At 39.7% G+C, this 20,208-nt stretch overlaps 1 protein-coding gene across 3 annotated transcripts in view; it reads right to left on the bottom strand.

Moving 5' to 3' along the window:
* Window positions 1-17,985, bottom strand: part of LOC122981895 (IQ motif and SEC7 domain-containing protein 1-like) — a 97,407-nt gene extending 79,422 nt beyond the window's left edge. Inside the window, exons 1-2 of one of the 3 annotated variants that reach the window (XM_044350714.1) lie at window positions 17,312-17,985; window positions 56-85 (exon numbers count right to left, since the gene is read on the bottom strand). In XM_044350714.1, coding sequence (XP_044206649.1) covers window positions 56-85; window positions 17,312-17,574 — 293 coding nt within the window. In that variant the 5' untranslated portion in view covers window positions 17,575-17,985. The remainder of the gene's footprint in view (window positions 1-55; window positions 86-17,311) is intronic. The other 2 variants (XM_044350704.1, XM_044350705.1) reach the window with 2 other exon arrangements.
* Between the last annotated feature and the right edge of the window lie 2,223 nt (window positions 17,986-20,208).

The following is a 20,208-nucleotide window of genomic DNA, read 5'->3' as shown; positions in this document are numbered from 1 at the left end:
GCCACAGATACACACATGACAGAGTAGCTTATTAGAGCAGTTGGATATACTGTACCTGACCATTCTGGCAGTGTCACATTCAGACCTGGAAGACAGAAAAACACTGGTTCAATGATTTTGTTGTGCATTTGGAAACAAGGGTGCTGCAGTATGTCAGTAATGCAGCTAAATACATGCACAGTATCATAAAACGCCTCACCGACCACCATCACTTGAATCAGCAACTGCACTACAGCAGCCAACTTTAGCTGTTTGGCACTGAGGGGTGCTACACTCTAAAACAGATCAATCTTCACACTTTAAAGTCGAGCTACAACTTACTGTGGATGTGGCATATACAAAATTGTACATTCACACTCCACTGGGTGTGTCAAAAATGTCTCCTCTGCCAAGTGTCTATTATAAATACAGCATTTGTTCTTGCTGATACAAAAAGCCTTTTTTTTTGGGTTTGGTGTTGATTAAACTCTATGGTCTTTTGAAGTTTCTATCATTTTTCCCTCTTATGTGAGAAACCATAGTGGGCAAAACATGAAAAACATCTCTCAAATGTTACTATTGAATGGGCCTTTTTCACAGGAGATCTCTCAGTAGGAAAAGCAAAGGTGAAATAAAATTACTGATAGCTGAATTCCATTTAGCTGCTTCAGTTTCAGGGTCCTGGTATTGAGGTCTGAAGTGGGAGGAGGTATTTTCGGTGCCCCTAGTTCCTAAAGTCCCATTCAATTTCTCCATTAGCAATTTTAATGATGTAATTTATAGTTGGAGCACTTCAAAGGCTTTGATGGACATGTAATTCTCCCGGGTGAATCAACAGTACAAAACATGAACAACTGTGTTAGAAAATACCTGGTTCTTTCGTAAAAAGTCGAATGTATGAGTCTGTGTACGTGAAAACATAAATGGGTAAAACTCTACTGCAACTCCTGAGGTGCATTTTTGGTATGAAACATTCAATCACCAACTAAGCTAAATATTACACTATTTTTTAATTCATTTTCAGATTCAGGGTCAATTGTGGATGTGTGCATCGACTGACTAGCTTCTTCTCCATAGCAACAATGGTCAAGGCTCATGAGTATTGATAGAGTTGTCAAACTGATGGACAAAACATCCTTTCTCAGAGAAGTAGCTGAAATCATTAAAACTAATAGTCATAACATAAACCTATAGGTTTGTTACATTGCCTTTGATGACACCTGAGTCTAGTGTTTATATGTTAGGTAATATTGAGGATATCATTAAAAGAAAATTTGAAACAGGAAATCAGAATAGGGAAAAACCTTCTTCAGTTCCTCCTAACTTTATTGTGCCTGCTGGCTCACTGTCCCACTGTCTCACTGGGACACTTGGATATTAACAGAGCCATTGCTAGTGTTATTAGTAACATCTGTGCTTTTCCTACTAAGTCAAAATGTCTGCTGTGAAAAAGCCGTATTACATTGCGTAAGTGTAATAAAGTATTGATTTAATAGTGCTGAAATATTTCAAGCGTAAAGCTCACTTAACATGGATATATAAAGATATTTTGGGGACAAACTTTACAATAAACATCTTTAAACTGAAGAGATCAGGTATCCAGGAAACATCAAACCATCAGCCTAATGTATCTTTGGCCCCATATGTGTGACCATGTATTTCCTGTTATACACGGCACTCTCTATTTCTGTCATGAAATTTCATGGGCACTTTTTGAAACAGACACCAGTAAATGGCATCCCAATGGAAAGCAAAGTAGTCCTCACACCACAGAAATAAAATGTAGCCTGTTCTGTGAACCGCAGCGCTAAGGGGCAATAAAGCAACTGCATGGCTGCATCTGGGCAAATTTATGAGTCCCCTTGTTGCCTCTTTTCACTTTCCACATGGAGAAAACAATGATGTAATCACAGTGAAAAAGACAGTACAGTGACTGACCATACCATTAGGTACTATAGCTGCAAAGGTTCTACTTTGAAGGGGTGTACTGTTCAGCTTTTAGTTGAGTTGGCTTGAGGAAGTAATGATCCTCTTTATTGCATCATGCTGCAGCCAATTCTCTGTTGGCTGAGTGATCCCCCCCACCCCACCCTCATTCTTAGTTACATTACTTATCTGTCTTCTTTTCTGTTGGCTTTGTAAACTTCTTCTTACCCCAGATTTTTTTTTTACATTACCTAAAGATCTGCTTCAGCAAATATCAGCAAAGATATCCTTTAATTATTCCACAAAGCACAGCACAAAGGGTGGTGTTTTCATTAGAACAAGCCCCATTGTGACTGTGGAATTAGGTTGAGGTGAAAACTAGAGCTGGGTCAATATAATGCAGTGGTAGGATGAGATTCATTGACACACATGCTGCAGTCCAGATCCAATGCCAATTACTGAAGCTATCGATTGCTGTGTATACAATGCATCACTGAAAAAGATGACCAAACCAAAACCATTTTTCACAAATCTTTTGCTGAATATTATGTCCGCTTTTTAAGCTGATTCTCACCCAGCGATGCAGTTCTGACATCCTCAGAATAAAAACCACAGTAAGGCAGACGTGGTCAGAACCCTGGACAGCTCCTCTGTCCTGCAGAAATACCACTGCAAACTACTACTACTACCAATAATTATACTAATGATAATCTACGAATTATGAGTCAGGAAAAGATTCTTTTTAGTGCATTCTTCAGACTGTCACACTTGTGCAGAAGACAGATGGACAGACTGCTACATCTTACGCAGTGTGAGACACCATCAGTCATTTGTATTCAAGTGGAACTTCATCACTTTATGGCCTCCATTACTGAACCACTGGCTTGCTAAAGCTGTGGGTGACAACAGATACTTTTACTCTTATCTATCTCCTTTTCATGAAATCTGTAATACGTGCATTGCTGCAATTTGCATGATTCGCTTTTTTGGGTGAAATGAAATCGATATACCTCCTTCTGAACCGTTATTAACATTTTACAAAGCAGTTGTACCTATTTGATTTGAAGTAAATGGTAACACTTTTGGTAAAACTGACAAAGACAAAGTCAAACAGCTCTTTCAGAATGTATTATCGTATCAGACAGATAGCCTGTAGTATTAATTAAATCCACTTGCAGCCTAGACAAAGCTCATTTGTCAAGTCATAAAATGAATGAATTCCACATTTTACTGCCTTATCTAAGCAGAATCCATCATCCTTATGTTGATGGATACGTGCATGGAAGTTAGAATGCAAGTTGAACTATTTTTCTTCTGCACTGCGCAGAAACACTGGCGATTGAGGTTCATTCAGTTGCATTCCAAAAGCCTTTTAAATAATGCATGAAATGCAAAATCCCATTGGAGGTATCATTCCACAGGAAGACCTCCACAAGCTGTGCAATTGGTTTCTCCCACGGTGGCCCACAGAGAAGCCAAATCTCCGGTGGCAGAATCAAGACTTCAACCCAGCTACTTCCTTGAACAAAATCTGTCTCCACTGTCATGCTACTGTCTCCAACCTGTTATGTACCTCAGTTTACATGTATGTATATGTGTGTACGTCCAATGTATGTGTGTTTGTCTGTACTCTTTTTTTTTCCTGTGGCTCGGATACAGACTCTGTTGCAGTAAGGACAGCCTGTTTCCTGTTGTGCGGGAGGAAACGGACAGAGGGCACACCCCAGTGCAAAAAAAAATGCTGACTCAGAGTTTATCAATCTGCCTTTCTGCAAGAGTAAGTGCAACTGGACACGACTGCCATAATGCACAAGTCTGCTCATTTAATCATAGCTCCCTGCCTTGCTTCAAATGAACTAGAACACCATCTACTGAACAGCTGCAAAGATTCACACAACATCTCGCTGTTCATGCAGCCTATTTTTTTTCTGGTCTAATATTTTCTGTACTTTCAAATACAGTACCACGTATCATAACGGTTTGGACACTTTCCCCTAGAGCTGTTATACTTTCCTCACTTCTTTCAGGAAAGACCTGCTTCAATGTAATTATAAACCCATTATTTGTTTTTCCCTGTAAAATATTGAGTAGGGTTAAGCCTTGAAGAAATGGCTTCTAGCACTTCATCACATTACCTCTCTTATTGTGGCAATAAGAAAAAAAACAGAGTGCTGAGGCAATAAAGGAAATACATATGTGGCTATTTCCTTTCCTGAATTCAAATGAAAATCAGAGGTAATTACAGGTTGTCCAAGGTGTGTGACTGATGACACACTTTCCAAGTAAGAAGGTTTTCATAGTGTGTTTGAACATGAGATTACAATATATTGCTCGCATGCACAACTTTGTCATGTTACATGTTTCTCTTATTATAATTTAAACTTCCTTGCTCCTAAGATTTTTTTTTACCGTCTTTCAACTAGAAAATCAGGACATGCAGCCCTAACTTCATCTTTAACTACACTTGAGGAAGCAAACAGTGGGAATTCCAATATGAACTTTACTGAGTCCTTAACTGAACTGCTTAGCCTGGAGTTATTTCCAAAGTTACCTCAAACAGTTATTGGCTTTACTGAATACACTTCGTCATTCGGCGGGAACCGTGACAGCCATGAAACACTTCAAGCTTTAGCAAACAAACTCCTTCAAGGTGTGATGAAAAAAAAATAAATCACATCCGAAAACAATATTGAATTTACAAAACGTTCTTTCAAAAGCAGAAAAGCACTTCTTGCAATTTTGTGGCTTTTGCCTCCATTCACAACGTCATCAAATGATCAATGACTTGAACCAGTGGTTGGCTATAACAGCTCACTCACTCTGACAGGTTCCTCTGAGGAACACTGTGAAGCTCTACGTTTTCGTAGAGTATTTCATATTTATTGTCGGTATTATATAAGATCAATTTTTTCTCTAAAAGAACACTGCAGTCAGGATAAAGCATGCTGCATTTCAACGTTTGAAGCTGATTTAGCTCTTGCTTTTCTGATGAGGCGCATGCATGTGTGCCTTTACTTTATGTCTGTTTCCCTTGGTTGAATGTTCCTTCTCAGTCCAGTGCATAAATGAAGGACATTCATCATGAGTTAGGCTCCTTTGTGCGCTACATACTTCTGGCATCCATATTACAGAGACCTAAATGATCTGTATTAATCAGCAACTAATTACAGGCAGAAATGTGTCTGGCTAAGCAGATCTAATGAGTCAGTCCAGTCCTCTGTACTGGTTTGCTTCTCATGGTGCTGTCAAATTATGTATCTCTAAGGAGTTACTGGTGCGTGGCTGTCTGCCCCTCCATAAGGGGAGGGTGGCAGACACACACTTGCACACTAAAAACTGCTCAAAACAGTCCACTTGCCTCAGTCATCCTCTTTGATTATTCATCATCTACTCCTCTGACATCGCCCAAAAGTCAATACATTATTTTGACAAATGCCAAGGGGCATGAAATGTACCAGCAGAGGAACTGGACCTTTAAGAAATGATATACTGTCACATGAGCAGAGCCTTTATTGATGAGCCTTTAGAGGAAATTTCATCTGTCTTAGCCGCTTTCAGCTTAGGCATGCAAGTAGGCCTGTCATGATAACTACTTTTGTTGGACGATATATTGCCCCAGAAATAATTGCGATAAACTATTATTGTCATTTTAACATGGTAAAACTGGTTCAAATACCATACTTACCTATTTAAGAGGTGCCAGGACACCTAGCTTCACCTTATTCACTTACACCATACCTGCAGCCTACATATATATCCCACACACCCCCAGTATATGTTCATTAGTGGGAGTGAAGAGTTTTGGGGTTTCTAGAAATGTCAGGAGCCATTTTTATTTGTCGAGGTGCGTGTGATGCTCACACAGGAAGGGATTTTATGAGGTAAATAGTTCATATAGCCTACACTTCTGTTTGTCTTAAAAAAGAAAACAAATACGACCACCACATTAGTATTGTTCAGGTTGTACATTTTATGTCCTGTTATGCTCTGTTATGTCAGTAGGTGATAGTATTAGCTGTGATTCCTCTGTTGACTGCAGTTTGAGGGTTCAGGTGCCGTTCCAACTCATAAACTACTGTTGAAAAAGGACGACACGAGGCATTCACTCACTATCATTGACAACTTTTTCCAGGTTCTTGGAGATGTGGTCTCTTAAAATCACCATGAAACAACTTAGTAATGTTCCCTCAGAGTGTTCTGTTGTCATAGCTTGCTAAATGATATTCAAAACAAGCGGTAAATCATTTGTTTCCTGTACCCTAAGATGCCGTCTATGTACTGGGTTTTTCCTTTCCAGTGATTAGAGAAAAGTGGATTTATCAAAATGCTGAAACGTTCCAGAAACAACCTGCTGAAACAGGTAGACAGATTATTTGCCTCAAGTAGATAGACAATAAGCTGTGCTGTTTAGTCTGGTGACATTCCTCTGTAAACAAACATGCATGTAAACACAATGTGCAATATCCAGGTCAGCAAAAATGATCAAGGTTATGTCCATATATCGTATGAAAGTCAATACCGTAATTATCGTGACAGTCCTCTATATGTAAGGTGAATTCTAAAATCTGAAGTTGCAACTTGGACTGAAATCTGCAAACATTATTTTGTTATCTTGGATGGGAATACATGAAACTCCTACTGGGTCTCAGTATTTCAAATGTAAATACGATCTCAATCTTTTTGGGATCTGGCTTTTATATCTCAGATCCTTAACTTATTTGTTTGTGCTGAAAAGTCAGACTGGACCTTTTTTCCAGCTTTGACTCCAGCAAGCACCTGACCTAACATAGAGAGCTGGATTCAAGGTAATCTCACTTTCACTCTGGCTGCATTCCTGAACATATTGCTTGGATTCAGATCAGCTCTCAGGATCTCTTGTAAAGTCCATGGTTACACAGAACACATACAGCAGTGCACACCAGCAGCCAGAGTGGAAAAACAGATTATAGCTCAACACCTATGAGTGGAAGAAAGCAATGCAAGCTGTTGAACCAGCAAGACATTCTCAGCCTATTGAAGGTAGACATGCAAGCTATGTTAGAAACCACACAAACCAGACACAAGAATCAGAATTAGAGCTGCAGAGGTGATGTTGTGCACCGCTATTGTTTATATGACTCCAAACTACTTCCCACAGTTAGTCAGCATCTCAGAAATTTCAGCCCAAATATTGGTTGTCAAAGGCCCATGATGCCTAAGAAGATGTGTGAGCAGTAGCTCCTCATCTGTGTTTAGCTGTTGACTCAGCCTCCACCTCGTCAGCTATACACACACACACACACACACACACACACACACACACACACACACACACACACACACACACACACACACACACACACACACACAAACACACACACACAAACACACACACACACACTGCACTCCCACTTGGCAGAAAACTAGTGGCAGCCTTTCAAACTGCTCTCCACAGGTACTATGCTACAAATTGTCTTCGATTTCGCTGCTGCATCAGCTGGTTTTGACAGCTGCGAGGCAGATAATTGGTTCAGCTGTGAAGAAATAAAGAATGAACAGGCGACTGTACTTTGGCCTCGTGGCCCCTCCAAGTGCTCGGCTTTAGTGTTGATCACAGATTGTAATGATAAAAGGGATTCTAAGAAGCTAGCTTGAAGTAAAAGGGGGGCAAACGTAAACACAATTTACCCCCTGCACAAGTGTGTATCACCTTTACAGAATACAGTGTAATACTCACAAACTGACAGAACAGAAAAAACTGAGAATGTTTTAGACAGTGTTATATTTGCCTTTGTGAGGAAGTTACCTTTGCTGTTTTATGTGTCCATGTCCCACTTATGGTTTGCTTTTTCCAAGAACAAACCACCTACTGTATGTAAACTAGGGCTGGGCAATATATCTATACAAGATCAATATCATGATATTGAGTAGATATTGTCTTACATTTTGGATATCCTGATATGGCGTAAGTGTTGTCTTTTCCTGCTCTTAAAGGCTACATTACAGTAAAGTGATATCATTTTCTGAACTTACAAGACTGTTCTAGCTGTTCTATGATTTGCCTTTAACCACTTAGTCATTATATCCACATTACTCATGATTATTTATCAAAAATCTCATTGTGTAAATATTTTGTGAAAGCACCAATAGTCATCCCTACAATATTGTTGCAATATCAATATCGAGGTATTTGGTCAAAAATATATGACACTTAGCCCAAATGTAAACAACGAAGAACTGATAACTTTGATTGACAGCATAACAGCAATATCAGAAGGAACACATCTTCTCTATTACAATCAAATTAAAAGGAACAGTTCTGACATTTTGGGAATCATAGTTAGATGAGAAGATTAATACCACTATCGTGTCTGTACAGTAAATATGAAGCTACAGCTAGCCACTGGTTAGCTTAGCTTAGTAACTGGAAACAGGAGGAAAACATCTAGCTCTGTCCAAGGCAAGAGGCAGCTGCCACTTCTTGAGGCTAAAGTCAACACAGAAGTACCTGAAAGTGCAATGTCACCGACGTTGCTGACTGTAGCTCCTATATTTATTGTACAGATATGAGAGTGCAAGGAAGTGAATAAACATGTTTCCCCAAATGTCGAACTATCCACATTGATAAGAATTGAACCTTGATCCAACATCAGTGTACACCCTAACGTTAACATCATTAAGGGGGCTTGCATCAGGGATTTGCATTTAAAGTCTAATTTTATTGCAAATCAGTTCAGCTATATTAGTTGACACTTAAATGAAAACCATAGAATCAACTGAACTGCAATGCAATGGCTTAACACTGATCACAGACTGCGGCTTTAGTTAAAGCCATACATGTCCATCAACACACCTCAGTTACAGGAGGATGTTGTTCATCCCTGAAGCCAGACCTGTCAACTCTTCTGTTTTCCCCAGGTTTCTGAAAAATGATGTTACTCAGAGGGGTGCTCACAGAGATCTATCCACCAGACCATTTTACTTTCAGTGATCATCATCACCTTCCTTTTTTGAACTCGTTAACCCAATCCTTTTTGTTCTGACATTACAGCAGGGCAGGCAGTAAAGGCCCCTGGTGATTAGATCTCTGAAGCCAAGAGAGGAAACCTTTTTCATCACGTAGAAATTATGGTCAGGTGGGGTCCCAGAAAATCTCCCCTATTTTCAAAGTCCAATGGGCTCTGCACAAGGCTCTGCTTTTGAAAAATTTCCTATCAAGCCACATTATCCTCCAAGTATTATCAAATGTCACAGGAATTAATAGCAGAACTTTTTCTTAATCTCTTGCTTTTTAAAAGACACTAACAATGAGCCAGCTGTCCGTACTCGAGTTTGGTGATTTAAATGTGATTAAGTTGCCTGTGTTGCACAAATCCCCCCAACCCCACCCTTGGTGTGGCCTTTACCAGTAACACCTTTTGATAGAGGTAACGCTGGTCATTAAAACTATCATTATCCTTTTTGAAGGGACAACCAACTACATCAAAGGACACAAACCAACCTTAACTCTGTATTAATAGTCCTGATTGGAGGAACCAGAGGTCAGCAGAGCAAGGCTTTCTTCCAGCAAGATTGCGACCACACTGTGATGTGAAAAGGGACAGTTCATTACAGCTGGAGGCAGCCTGCAGCTGATTTTGAGTGCAAGTTGCAAATGCTCTTTGGCCATTGCTTGAGATTTATAGGTGGATCTGAATGCAAATCATCCCTACATAGACATTAATCTAGCAGGGGTATTTCATTAGAGGGGGGTTTGCTGGAAAGAGGGAGTTCTTGTGCTCGTAAATTTGGTTTGGCACACTGATTGTTCAGCAGATCGCCGAGTAAATGAGTGGATGCCGCCAGCCACAAGAAACAGCTTTCTCCATCATACTATCATTTCCTGCCGAGGGGTCCCAAAACACATGCTAAAGCTGTTACGCTGGCTTGGGGTGAACTATTTATGAACTTGCCAATCTCGAATCCACAGTCTCCATCCAATGGACTTAGTAGGGGCAGCTGAGGTTTTCTTAGGCAGCAAATTACAGTACAGAAGCCAACTTACAGTCACTGCAACCAATACAGAAGGCAATATAAAACCACAGCAACTGTACAGAGATAATTCAGGATAGAATAAAATCGACAATGTAAAAGGACCTTTATTAAATACTTCAATATATATCGATTAACTCTTCTGACTATTAACTCCTCTGGCTTGATTCCAGACTCATCTGGGATGTACTGTGTTCAGACAAGATTGATGTTGTAATGTTTTATGAAATATACTAAAATACCTGAGCATAATACAGCACGTATCTATCCACAAAGCTAAACTATTTCAATGAAATGATTACCATGTTTTTTTTAATTTAATTTAATAATTTCTTTGAATAAATAAATTAATTGTTCATAATCTCCTTCATCATTATTCATTTCTTCATTCAACTAATAAGGCTGAACAGCTGATTTGTACACTAATTTGTTTACTACTCAAGTTTCTGAGTATTTATAAACTATAAAGCTTAAATATCCCCTTCAGATATGTTTATGTCATATAAAAATACTCCACATATGTTTGGAAATAAATGTTTGTGATAATAATTTGTGCCTGAAGACAAAAAAAAGAAATTACAAAATAAATTCGAAAAAAAAATGACATCTACTCCTCCTCCCTCACTGACAAAACACAAAGTCCATTTTCACTGTATGCAGACTGGAGGTTTCAAGTTTCCATGTCATACTTATGCAAATTGCATATTGGACTATTATTGTCTAACTAGGTGTGATGTCACACAATTATGCTTGTAAGCAGGGCTGCGACTAATGATTATATTCATTATCAATTAAACTGTTGATTATTTTCTCAATTAACTGTCAGAAAATGGTAAATCACTGCCCAAGTGATCACCAAAGCCCAAGATGCAACCTTAAATCTTTTGTTTTGTCTCAAATAATAGTCCACAAACCAAAGATGTTCAGTTTAGTATCAAAGAAACCAGAAAATATAAACATTTAATGAGCTTGAACCAGAGAATTTTGGCCTCTTTTTACTTTAAAAATGACTCAAAAGGATTAATCAGAAAAACTAGTTGCCAATAATTTTCTGTCAACAAAGTCAGTGTTTAACTAAGGCAAACAAACTTTCCCCCTTTAGCAGATGATTGTGAAAACAGCCTTCTAGTGCCAAACTCTGCACATCATCATTTTGCACAGTGAAGGTCAAACATCCAAGTGAAGTAACAATATGCCAAACTTATTTTTGAGAACAGGGGGACTCAAAAAATTAAATCCAACATTACATTCATACCAACCAACATTCATATTTTTGTCAAGTTTTGAAAACTAAGCCCCGAAAACAGCTACAAACAGGCATAAATAACAATAAATTGCAATATCAGATCACTGTCTAGAATACAACTAAAAACAATTTTCCATTAATAAGAAAGCTGTTTGCATAATCCTGCTGCTGCTGCTTTACCTTGTCAAACACATTCAACTGCACGTCTTGAGTGTCAAAGCCATTACTGAACAGTTCAGTAGCAGCTAAATATGTGCAATAAATGTAAAACACTCTACAAAATATATATATATTGCCTTCTGAAAATCTTATTGTAACCAAGCCTTGTTTTGGCACAAATCCGGGCCCACGTCTGGCGCAGAATCAACAACTCAAGAGCTTTGCTGCTCATTCATCAAAATTGAAACATTTGTATTAGCTCCATTAGAGCATTAACAGGGAGAGAGTTGGAGTTAGTGATGATTTGTCATGTTATTCATTAATATTTGATCAGTCAAGATTACTTATGCTCCTTTACTCACTGGGTTTCATACTGAATTCAAACAACTGCCTGAAAATAAATAAATAAATAAATAAACCTCCACCACCACTGCCACGCAGTACTTATTTGAGACATAACACTGCTCTGAATATGCAATACAGAAATGAATATCCTGTCTTATATGATGCAAAATGTAGTGAATTACCAAACCAAGAGTTTTCAGTCTGGAAATTTAACTTTAAATACACTTTTAATGTTTAACTGAAAGCTTAAAACAAGGCAGAAAATGACAAATCAGCTCTTTGCCATCTGCGGATGAAGACATTATCTGTCCAACGATCATGTCAGCGTCCCAAATGTTGTTCGCAGTCAGTTGGCTATCCGGGCCTGGAACAAAGTTTGAATGCTAAATGTGGGCTGGCAGATGCATCCAGCAGCACCCAGATAAGAAATGAAAGTACTTTCAGACACTATGCCGCTCTAAACCCCAGAGGAAAGGATCAGATCACGGTGGATCTACTCTGATTAAACCACCATCCTCCACTGCATCATGCAAGAAAAACATTTAACACGACCACCGTTCTAGTTTTATTCAGAGACTCATTTGTGACGTTTTTTTTCATGGCTACACAGACCAGACACTTTTGGGTCAAAGTCTGTTCAAACGATTAAGTCATTTATCACCAATGTGTGCTGCAAAAATGTGCAACCCTATCTTGTATTACCTGTCATTTAATTCCAAAGTGAGCACAAGGGATACAAGTAACTGTAGAAGGCTGTTAAAAACAACCATTAGGAGAGAAAACTGCATAGGGTCAGCATAAATACCGTCGGACTAAAGGGCTGACAAGGCAGGCAACTTAGGAGCCATGAACAGAAGAAACCTGATATGTGTGTGATTGCTAATTCTCGCCTGCGTACTACATCAACCTGTTAACTTGAAGTCAGGAAACTGTGAAACAGGAGTGGATTTTTTAGCTTTACATTTACAGAAACTGGTCCACCAACTCACTGCAACCACCTTCCCCTCTGCGGATTCTGCTTAACCAGCTCCTGGGGGTTACAATCACCTAGGTGGGTCAAGTTTATGGATCCACATCAGGGTCAGTGCACACCAAGAGGACTTTCAGTACCCGTGCAGCAGTCGTACACCCTGAGAACCTGACCGACAACGTTAGCCAGGAGCCTGTCCTGCAGAGTTCACAGAGAAATCTGTTGACTTGGCACCACAGGTTCCACTATCAGTGGTGCATCACATTTCTTGCTCTGTGCACTTTGCTTCTAAAAGAGGGTAGAGGGAAAAATAGTGCAAACAACACACAGGGAAAAGCCTTCCATTTGCAGACAACCCAAGTTAGCAGCAAACAATCTAATGTATCATTCAGCAGGAGAAATTCTTCATCTGTCACTTATGTTATATATTATTTTGGAACAGAAAAAGAAAAGATTGTTTTATACTGTGAGTTTTTTTTCATCCTTCCTTCCTTCCTTCCTTCCTTTCTTTCGATCATTATACTGATGACATCCAGTACCAACTGAGGACTGACAGCACACATGGTGTATTCAAAATAACAATCTAATACAAATAGACTATACGGCTCCTGCATGGACAAACTCAGGAACTGAAAAGAAAAGGGAAGCAAACTAAAAGATGTCTGTATTTGGTAAAATACAATGTGAGTATAAATGCACTACATATTACATGACAACCTGCATACACTGGTATAAAGACAATGGATTTAAACTAAGGGGTAAAATACTACAAAAGCAGGAAAATAATTTAAGTAAGGTCACTTGGAATGAGAATATATATATATAATACACACACACACAGTTTAGGCTTACTGGGTCCTCTTCCCACAACCACCTCACCAAACTTGTTTTTTCTCCTTATAAAAAACACCCAGCATGAGCTCAGCAATTACCATTCTTGCCTCACAGCAAGATGGTCCTGGGTTCAAACTTGAGTGGGTCCTTTCAGCACGGAGCTACCATAACATTGCTAATTTCCCTTCAAGGATCAATAAAGCAAATCAGATCCATACACTTAGCATAGAGATATGGAAAGGCACTATGTGTCTCTTCAGTCTTGTTTGGATACCTACAGAGGTGGTGATGCAATCTTGAAAAAGGAGGAGGATTACAGGGAGGCTCTACCAAACAATTGCAAGCTCTGCCTTCCAGGAAGGCAGAGCTTGCTTCCTGGAATAGCTACGATAGTAGACGGGACACTCCTGAAAATGATGAAACATCTTTTTTCTAAAACACAAAAACTCATGGTCTTAAAGTTAGAGCTGTTATGATTAGTCAATTAGTTTCCAGCTATTAAATTAATCACCAACTATTTTGATAATCAATTAATTGTTTTGAGTCATTTTTTAAGAGAAAAAAAGGCTAAAATGCTCTGGTTCCACCTTACTAAATGTGAATATTTTCTTCTATAATCTTCTTCTAATATCTTTGGGGTTGTGTACTGTTGGTCAGGGCAAAAGTAGACATTTGAGGATGCCATCTTGAGCTTTTTGACATTTTCTGCCATTTTATGGCCCAAACAACTAATTGATTGATTGTGAAAATAATCAACACATCAGTCGATAATGAAAATAGTCATTAGTTGCAGCTCTACTTTGGGGAATATATAGACTTTTAAGGACACAAGTTTTTTGGGATACACTAAATATGAAGCTACAAGCAGACAGTTAGCTTAGCATAAAGACTTCTGTTACACATTGGTTTTGGTACATATTAAACAAACAAGATTAACATGTTAATAAAAGAGCTTCAGAGGTGGTATGCAGATTTTGTTACCTTTAGATGGAGCTCGGCTAGTTTTTCCCCCCTATTTCCAGTCTTTATGCTAAAGCTAACTGTCTCCCAGCTGCAGCTTCATATTTAGGGTACAGACATGAGAGTGGTATTGATCTTCTCTTCTAATTCTTGGCAAGAAAGTGAATAAGCCTATATACCTAAATGTCAAACTATCTGAGGTCTGACTTTACCCTTTCACAGGTAAAAGAGGGCTCAGGATTATTTGCTAAACCTGTCTACTTGTGTTTTGTGGATAGCAGAATATCCCAAATCACGGTCTTCAGGACCCAGATTGCTTTCCCCCATCCCATCAGCCAGTTCATGACAGTTACTTTGTGTAACCGCATTCACCTTCTTCCTTACAGTAGTAGGTGCATGTCAGTTCCTGATTACATAGCTGGAATGACAACCACCATGGTTAGCGGGACAGGCTTGACAGCTCAAACAGAACTGTGTCTACATTCTTGGCATACTGTTAAAAAAAAAAAAAACCTCAAGATTGTCATGTCACTGGAAGCCGGATATCCTTGTTTCCACTAATGTGAATGATCTTAAACAGGATAGGGAGGCAAAGATGATGCCTGAAGTTTGTCTGTTTAAACAGCATTAGAATCTGCTGTTTGCAGATGATGTTGATATGACATGTGATCTCTAATTTGTATTGTGTGTTTTGCAGCAAGTGGTCGAGGTGAGCGTTAAAAATGTGAAGCCATCGTTGTCTAACAGACAACGAAAGACATCTGTTTTCAGGTAAGGACAGAATGTCTTCTCACAAATATATATGATGGGTATATTGAGGGGAAGAGGGAACATGCCACAAAGAAAAGGTCTCATCTATGTGTCAGTATTTGTTCTGACCCTCAGTACAGTCACAAACTCTGGTAGTGGCCAAAAAAAATTGCAGGTACAAGCAGGAAAAAATGAGAAAAAGAAAAAAATTGAGAGGTGATTTTAGGTGACTGAGGTCATTAAAACTGGCAAAATCTTCACCATCATCTGCATTACAAATTTGCTTTTTGATTAATAATCCATCCATCCAATGGTTGTTGGGATATTTCAGTCTGGACCAAAGTGGTGGACTTACTGACATCCTTAGAGTCATGCCATGATGCCGCTAGCATGGCAAAAAATCATAAATGTCAATCGCAAGTCACCAGAGCCCAAGATTATGTCTTCAAATTGCTTTTAGCCTAAGACCTCCCTTTGGAAGTATGCAGAGAGAGGCAGATTAGGAGATGACTCCCAGCCTGGGAATTTCTAGGAATCCCACAGAAAAACCAAAAACGTGGGCTCCTCTGGTTGTCTGTTGCCATTGTGTCCCTGACCTTGATAAGTGGCAAAAAATGGATGGTTAGACAGTTTAATTCCCCAGTACAGATTTTTTAAATCCCATTTTCTCTATGCTAAAATGACCTTTGCAGATCTTAGAATCCGTCTTTCTAAAGACCACTGCATTGTTTTAATTGTCCATTTATGTATCCTCCATAAACTACACTTTACATTATTAACAGCTGTCATATTTCATCAGGTCCACTGGGGCACTCACAGGCTCCTCAGTAACCTCTGTGCCAGTCTACCAGAGCTGGAGTGAAACAGTGTCCAGACACTGTGACGGTACAGAATGAGAGATGGTGACAGACTGATTTTCCAGAGAAGTCAGACAGAATACTCCACAGCGCCACAGTGAAATTTATGTAGGGTATGCGCAAAAGGTCAGTGTTAAAGTATGTCCCAATCTCATGAGTCTGGTTTTATAAGCCAGCAAAGACATACTGTCCGTGAGTCATCATTATTGATTTGCTGCCACTGATCTTCATGACACTAACACGCCCCCGGAGACAAAGGTCAACCACGACCACATGATCCAGCAGACTGTCAAAAGCGGAGTTAAATGTCTGCATGCTGAGGCATTTTGGAGACATAGCCAACAGAGTGTGAACTTCAACAAAGAGCGGGTGCAGGGAGGGTAATCCTGACAGCGTGTCTGACTATCAAGGTCTTTACCAGCACTCCTGATATAATGCTCCACTACAGTACGTCTGCACTACATGCTCTGCTCTGCCTGAAGCTTAAACCACTGCTTCCAGAAAGGGCCAGCCCTAAAACATAATTGCATAATGGATCTATCCCGAGTATGCTCCTTTTTCCCAGGGGTTACAGCTATTACATTCCATATATCATGGATTAATGTGCCTGTCCATGCACATGAAATCCACTTTCAAGACCACTGAGGGCTATATAGGATACATCCACAATTTAGACTTCAGTCTGCTGAAGTTACAGAACCTGACAAATATCAAACTACTACAAACAAAGATGACAAAGCAGAATCGTCAGATGCTCTATTTGACCTGTTTTTGTTTGTTTGGGGTTTTTTTGTTAAACTGAGCACTTAAAGAGGTGTATTTTGCATGGACATTTTTATCAGTGTATCTTACACAGCATATCTCAATCTGAACTTGATTTGCTTTATTTTTTCACACTGACATTCACACAATGAAAAGAAAAATGAAGATGAAACACAAATGGACTGAAAATGAAGCAGTTGGGCAAACTATTTGTCCCTCACATTATTATGGTGCTATGGACCAATTCTCTCCCTGCATATTTCCACACATATGGTCAAAAAATCTCCCCTTTCCATGAATGAGCGACCCATTTTCCATCAGCAAGCATCACTCAAAGGAAAATAAGCATCTGAATCAAAGTAGTCTGCGGATCACTGTGTGGCAGTGTTGGATATGACTATCTGGGCTCTGATTTAGCAATTATTACTTGAATCAAGTACAATTTTCAACTTTGATCAATACATATGAAGGAAATATGTTAATCAAACAACATCAGAGGATGTTATATCTTACTTTTCCTGTGTGCTATGTTCCTTTATGGCTCCCAGAGTGACCAGGCTGTTGCTGCCTGCCTGCAGCAGCCTGCAGGTTGCCAGGTGCCGCTGGTACTGCTCCTTCAGACAGGCGTTCTCCGTGCACAAGTCGGACACTTGCTGCTCCAGCTCCTCTATCCTTCCCCTCTGCCTCTCCAGCAACTCCTGCTGGGTCTCGATGATCTTGTTCAGCTCCTTCAAATATTCCGCAGCCCTGGTAGGGTTCTCGGTCGGGCTTTCCATGTCGTTCCGACTGCCTCTTTATTATCAGCCCTGTGGTTCCCTGTTGTAACGCAGGAGCCGGGGAGCTGCTCCTATATGGTCCAAGCTGGGTTTAAGTGCAACAATTCAGTAGGTTGCGCCTTTTACGCCTCGCCATTGTTTTAAATCGGAATGGGTGTTAATACTGAATCAGATATATTCCCGGCACACGCGTTTTTTTTTTTTCTCCCCCAAGTCCCACAGCAACAAAACTAGAAGCTTCTAATCAAAGCTGCAATGTCAGCAGGCATCAAAATACAAACAAGACAAATTTGACAGACTACATTGTGAGGATCGTGGTTGCTGTTCCCGCTGTTGGCAGCAACGTATGACATTTTCTGTGAGGTACCTTTCGCTCCATGCTGTTCCCGTGACTTTTCGTAAACAGACGCTGGCTGTCAAGTAGGCGGGGTTTTCAAGTTTTATGAATCTGCAGGTCGCATTGAGCGCAATATAATGGCCATGCAGCTGCATTTAAAGGGGGAGATGAATTCTGAGTTAAGCCAGTTCCCCCACATTTATCCATTTCGATGTAGGTGTCAGAATATTTCATTTTCAATGCACATAAACTTGCATCCTCATTTTTCACACTATCGCAAACAGATCACTTTTGATAACAACTTTGTTTCACCGTATCTGTGTTTAATGCTGTAGTACAGATTGGTGCTGCGTCTTGCCTGCAGAGGTGTTCGGCCTGGGCTGTCTGTGTATTGCCATCTCAACAGCAGGCTGTGCCCCCCCCCCTCCTCTAGTGAAATGATCATTACAGATCACTGACAGCTTGTGCCAGTGTTTGAATCTAAAATAACCGTTCAGCACATCTGTATGTGTGGCGAGGGACTGCAGATTTGCACAGGCAGTGTCCCAGAGGGTCTATGAGAGCAAACTGCAGCACTGCTCTGTGATTATAAACAAGCTGATGAAGGGTGACCATTTCATTCCCACCTGCCATGCCCTGAGAATAAGGCTGCAATGTCTTGCCTTAAAACTTAGATGACTGAAGGATTTTTAAAAAATGAGCTAGAAAATGGAAAGTTTTAAAGCAAGTTAACCCATGTAGGAGAAAGACATACCTGTTTGCCATTTTAAAACATCCCTTGCATGATGTGGTATTGTATGACATCTGTATAGGGAACTGAGAGGAGAAACAGTGTGATGGCAGTTTGCATTATTTTGCTCTCCTCCCTTGTGTCTTGTGATCTCTCCCCCATTGCTGGCTTTGTTATCCAAGCTACATACACACTCACACCTTAGAGTAGTTGTCAAAAACTCGCAACTGCTCAACCATTTTTAATCCACCTCTCTCGTAAGACTCCTTTTCCTTTTGATCAATTTTTCACAGCTCGGTTGAGAATCAGCATTCCTTGATGCAGTTGCAGTGCAAATAGAGAGGATGAACATTTTGTCCATGAAACTGAGGGCTTATACTTCCACAGAAAGCCACCTTAAAGTGAGGAAAGTCTGTAGTTGGATGACTTGAAATAACTTGTTTAAAGGTGGAGGCAGATACCAGAGCTGCAGCAAACCAGAGACAGTATAGGAAGCAGTTTCAGGACATGGAGTACAGATGGAGTGCATTAGGTTTTTCTCTGTGGCTCTCTAATCCACATGGCAGGAGGCCAAGGAAGGGTTGCAATTGCCTTGACATGCCACCCAGAAAGATATACAGCACAGTACAAAGCCATTATCAGCCAATAGACACAGGGTGGTGTTGCATGTCAACACTGCCAAATATGACAATTTCTTAGTTCTGCGGAATTTCTTTTCTAGTGGTACATACCACCCAGATGAATATCTCTGTTGTGTGCTTCTTACACCACAAAACTGTCCCATTGTACAAGCAGTGTTGGAGGGAAAAGAGACCATCCTTCAACTGGAATGCCCACATTCAAATCCATGTGTCACAGCAACTTCTAGTGCGGTTAAAATGTCTTTCAGCAAGACTTGAATCCCCTCTAGCGCTGCTGTTACACCATATTTGGTGACCCATCAGATTCTGTGACCTACCCTGATATTATTACCCTAAGGCCTAAACCTAACCAACACTGCAGGTCACAGAATCTGATAGGTCACCAAGTACAGTGTATCACTGCCACTAGTGTTCCTTAACTGACCTTGTGTTTGAAAGAAAAGACAAACAAAAGGGGATTTTAAAAAAAGGTATGCTGCAAAAATTCAGCTTAAAAATATGAGTGAAAGGACTGTCTTCAAGTCAACACATACAAATAGTTCCTCTAACACCACCAAACATTATCTTGGCTAAAAATTGTATGTTGTTGTAACCCCTCATCTTCATTTGGTAGATTTAGATCTGTTAATTTATTGAACTGCTTGGGGTAGCTGTTCGAAATTGCAAATCTAATCAGATTCAATTTGACATCTGATTAAAAAACTTAATTTAATGAGTTGATTGAATTCCCAGCAGTACACTCATTCAACTAATCATTTCAAGTCAAATCTCAGAGGAACTCTTGAATTTTTCCTCTTGAAATTAATAAAACTTATATATTTAAGTTAATGACAAAATATTGGTTGATTCCACTACATTCCTGTATGTTTTATAGGAACTCTTGGGGAGTTTTGGAAGCACTGGAAATTGTGACTTGTGGATGAGGA

This window comes from Thunnus albacares, chromosome 5 (genome assembly GCF_914725855.1).
Source record: "Thunnus albacares chromosome 5, fThuAlb1.1, whole genome shotgun sequence".
Taxonomy (NCBI): Eukaryota; Metazoa; Chordata; class Actinopteri; order Scombriformes; family Scombridae; genus Thunnus; species Thunnus albacares.
Note: the sequence above shows the minus strand (reverse complement) of the source record. Positions and strands in the feature narration are given on the sequence as shown.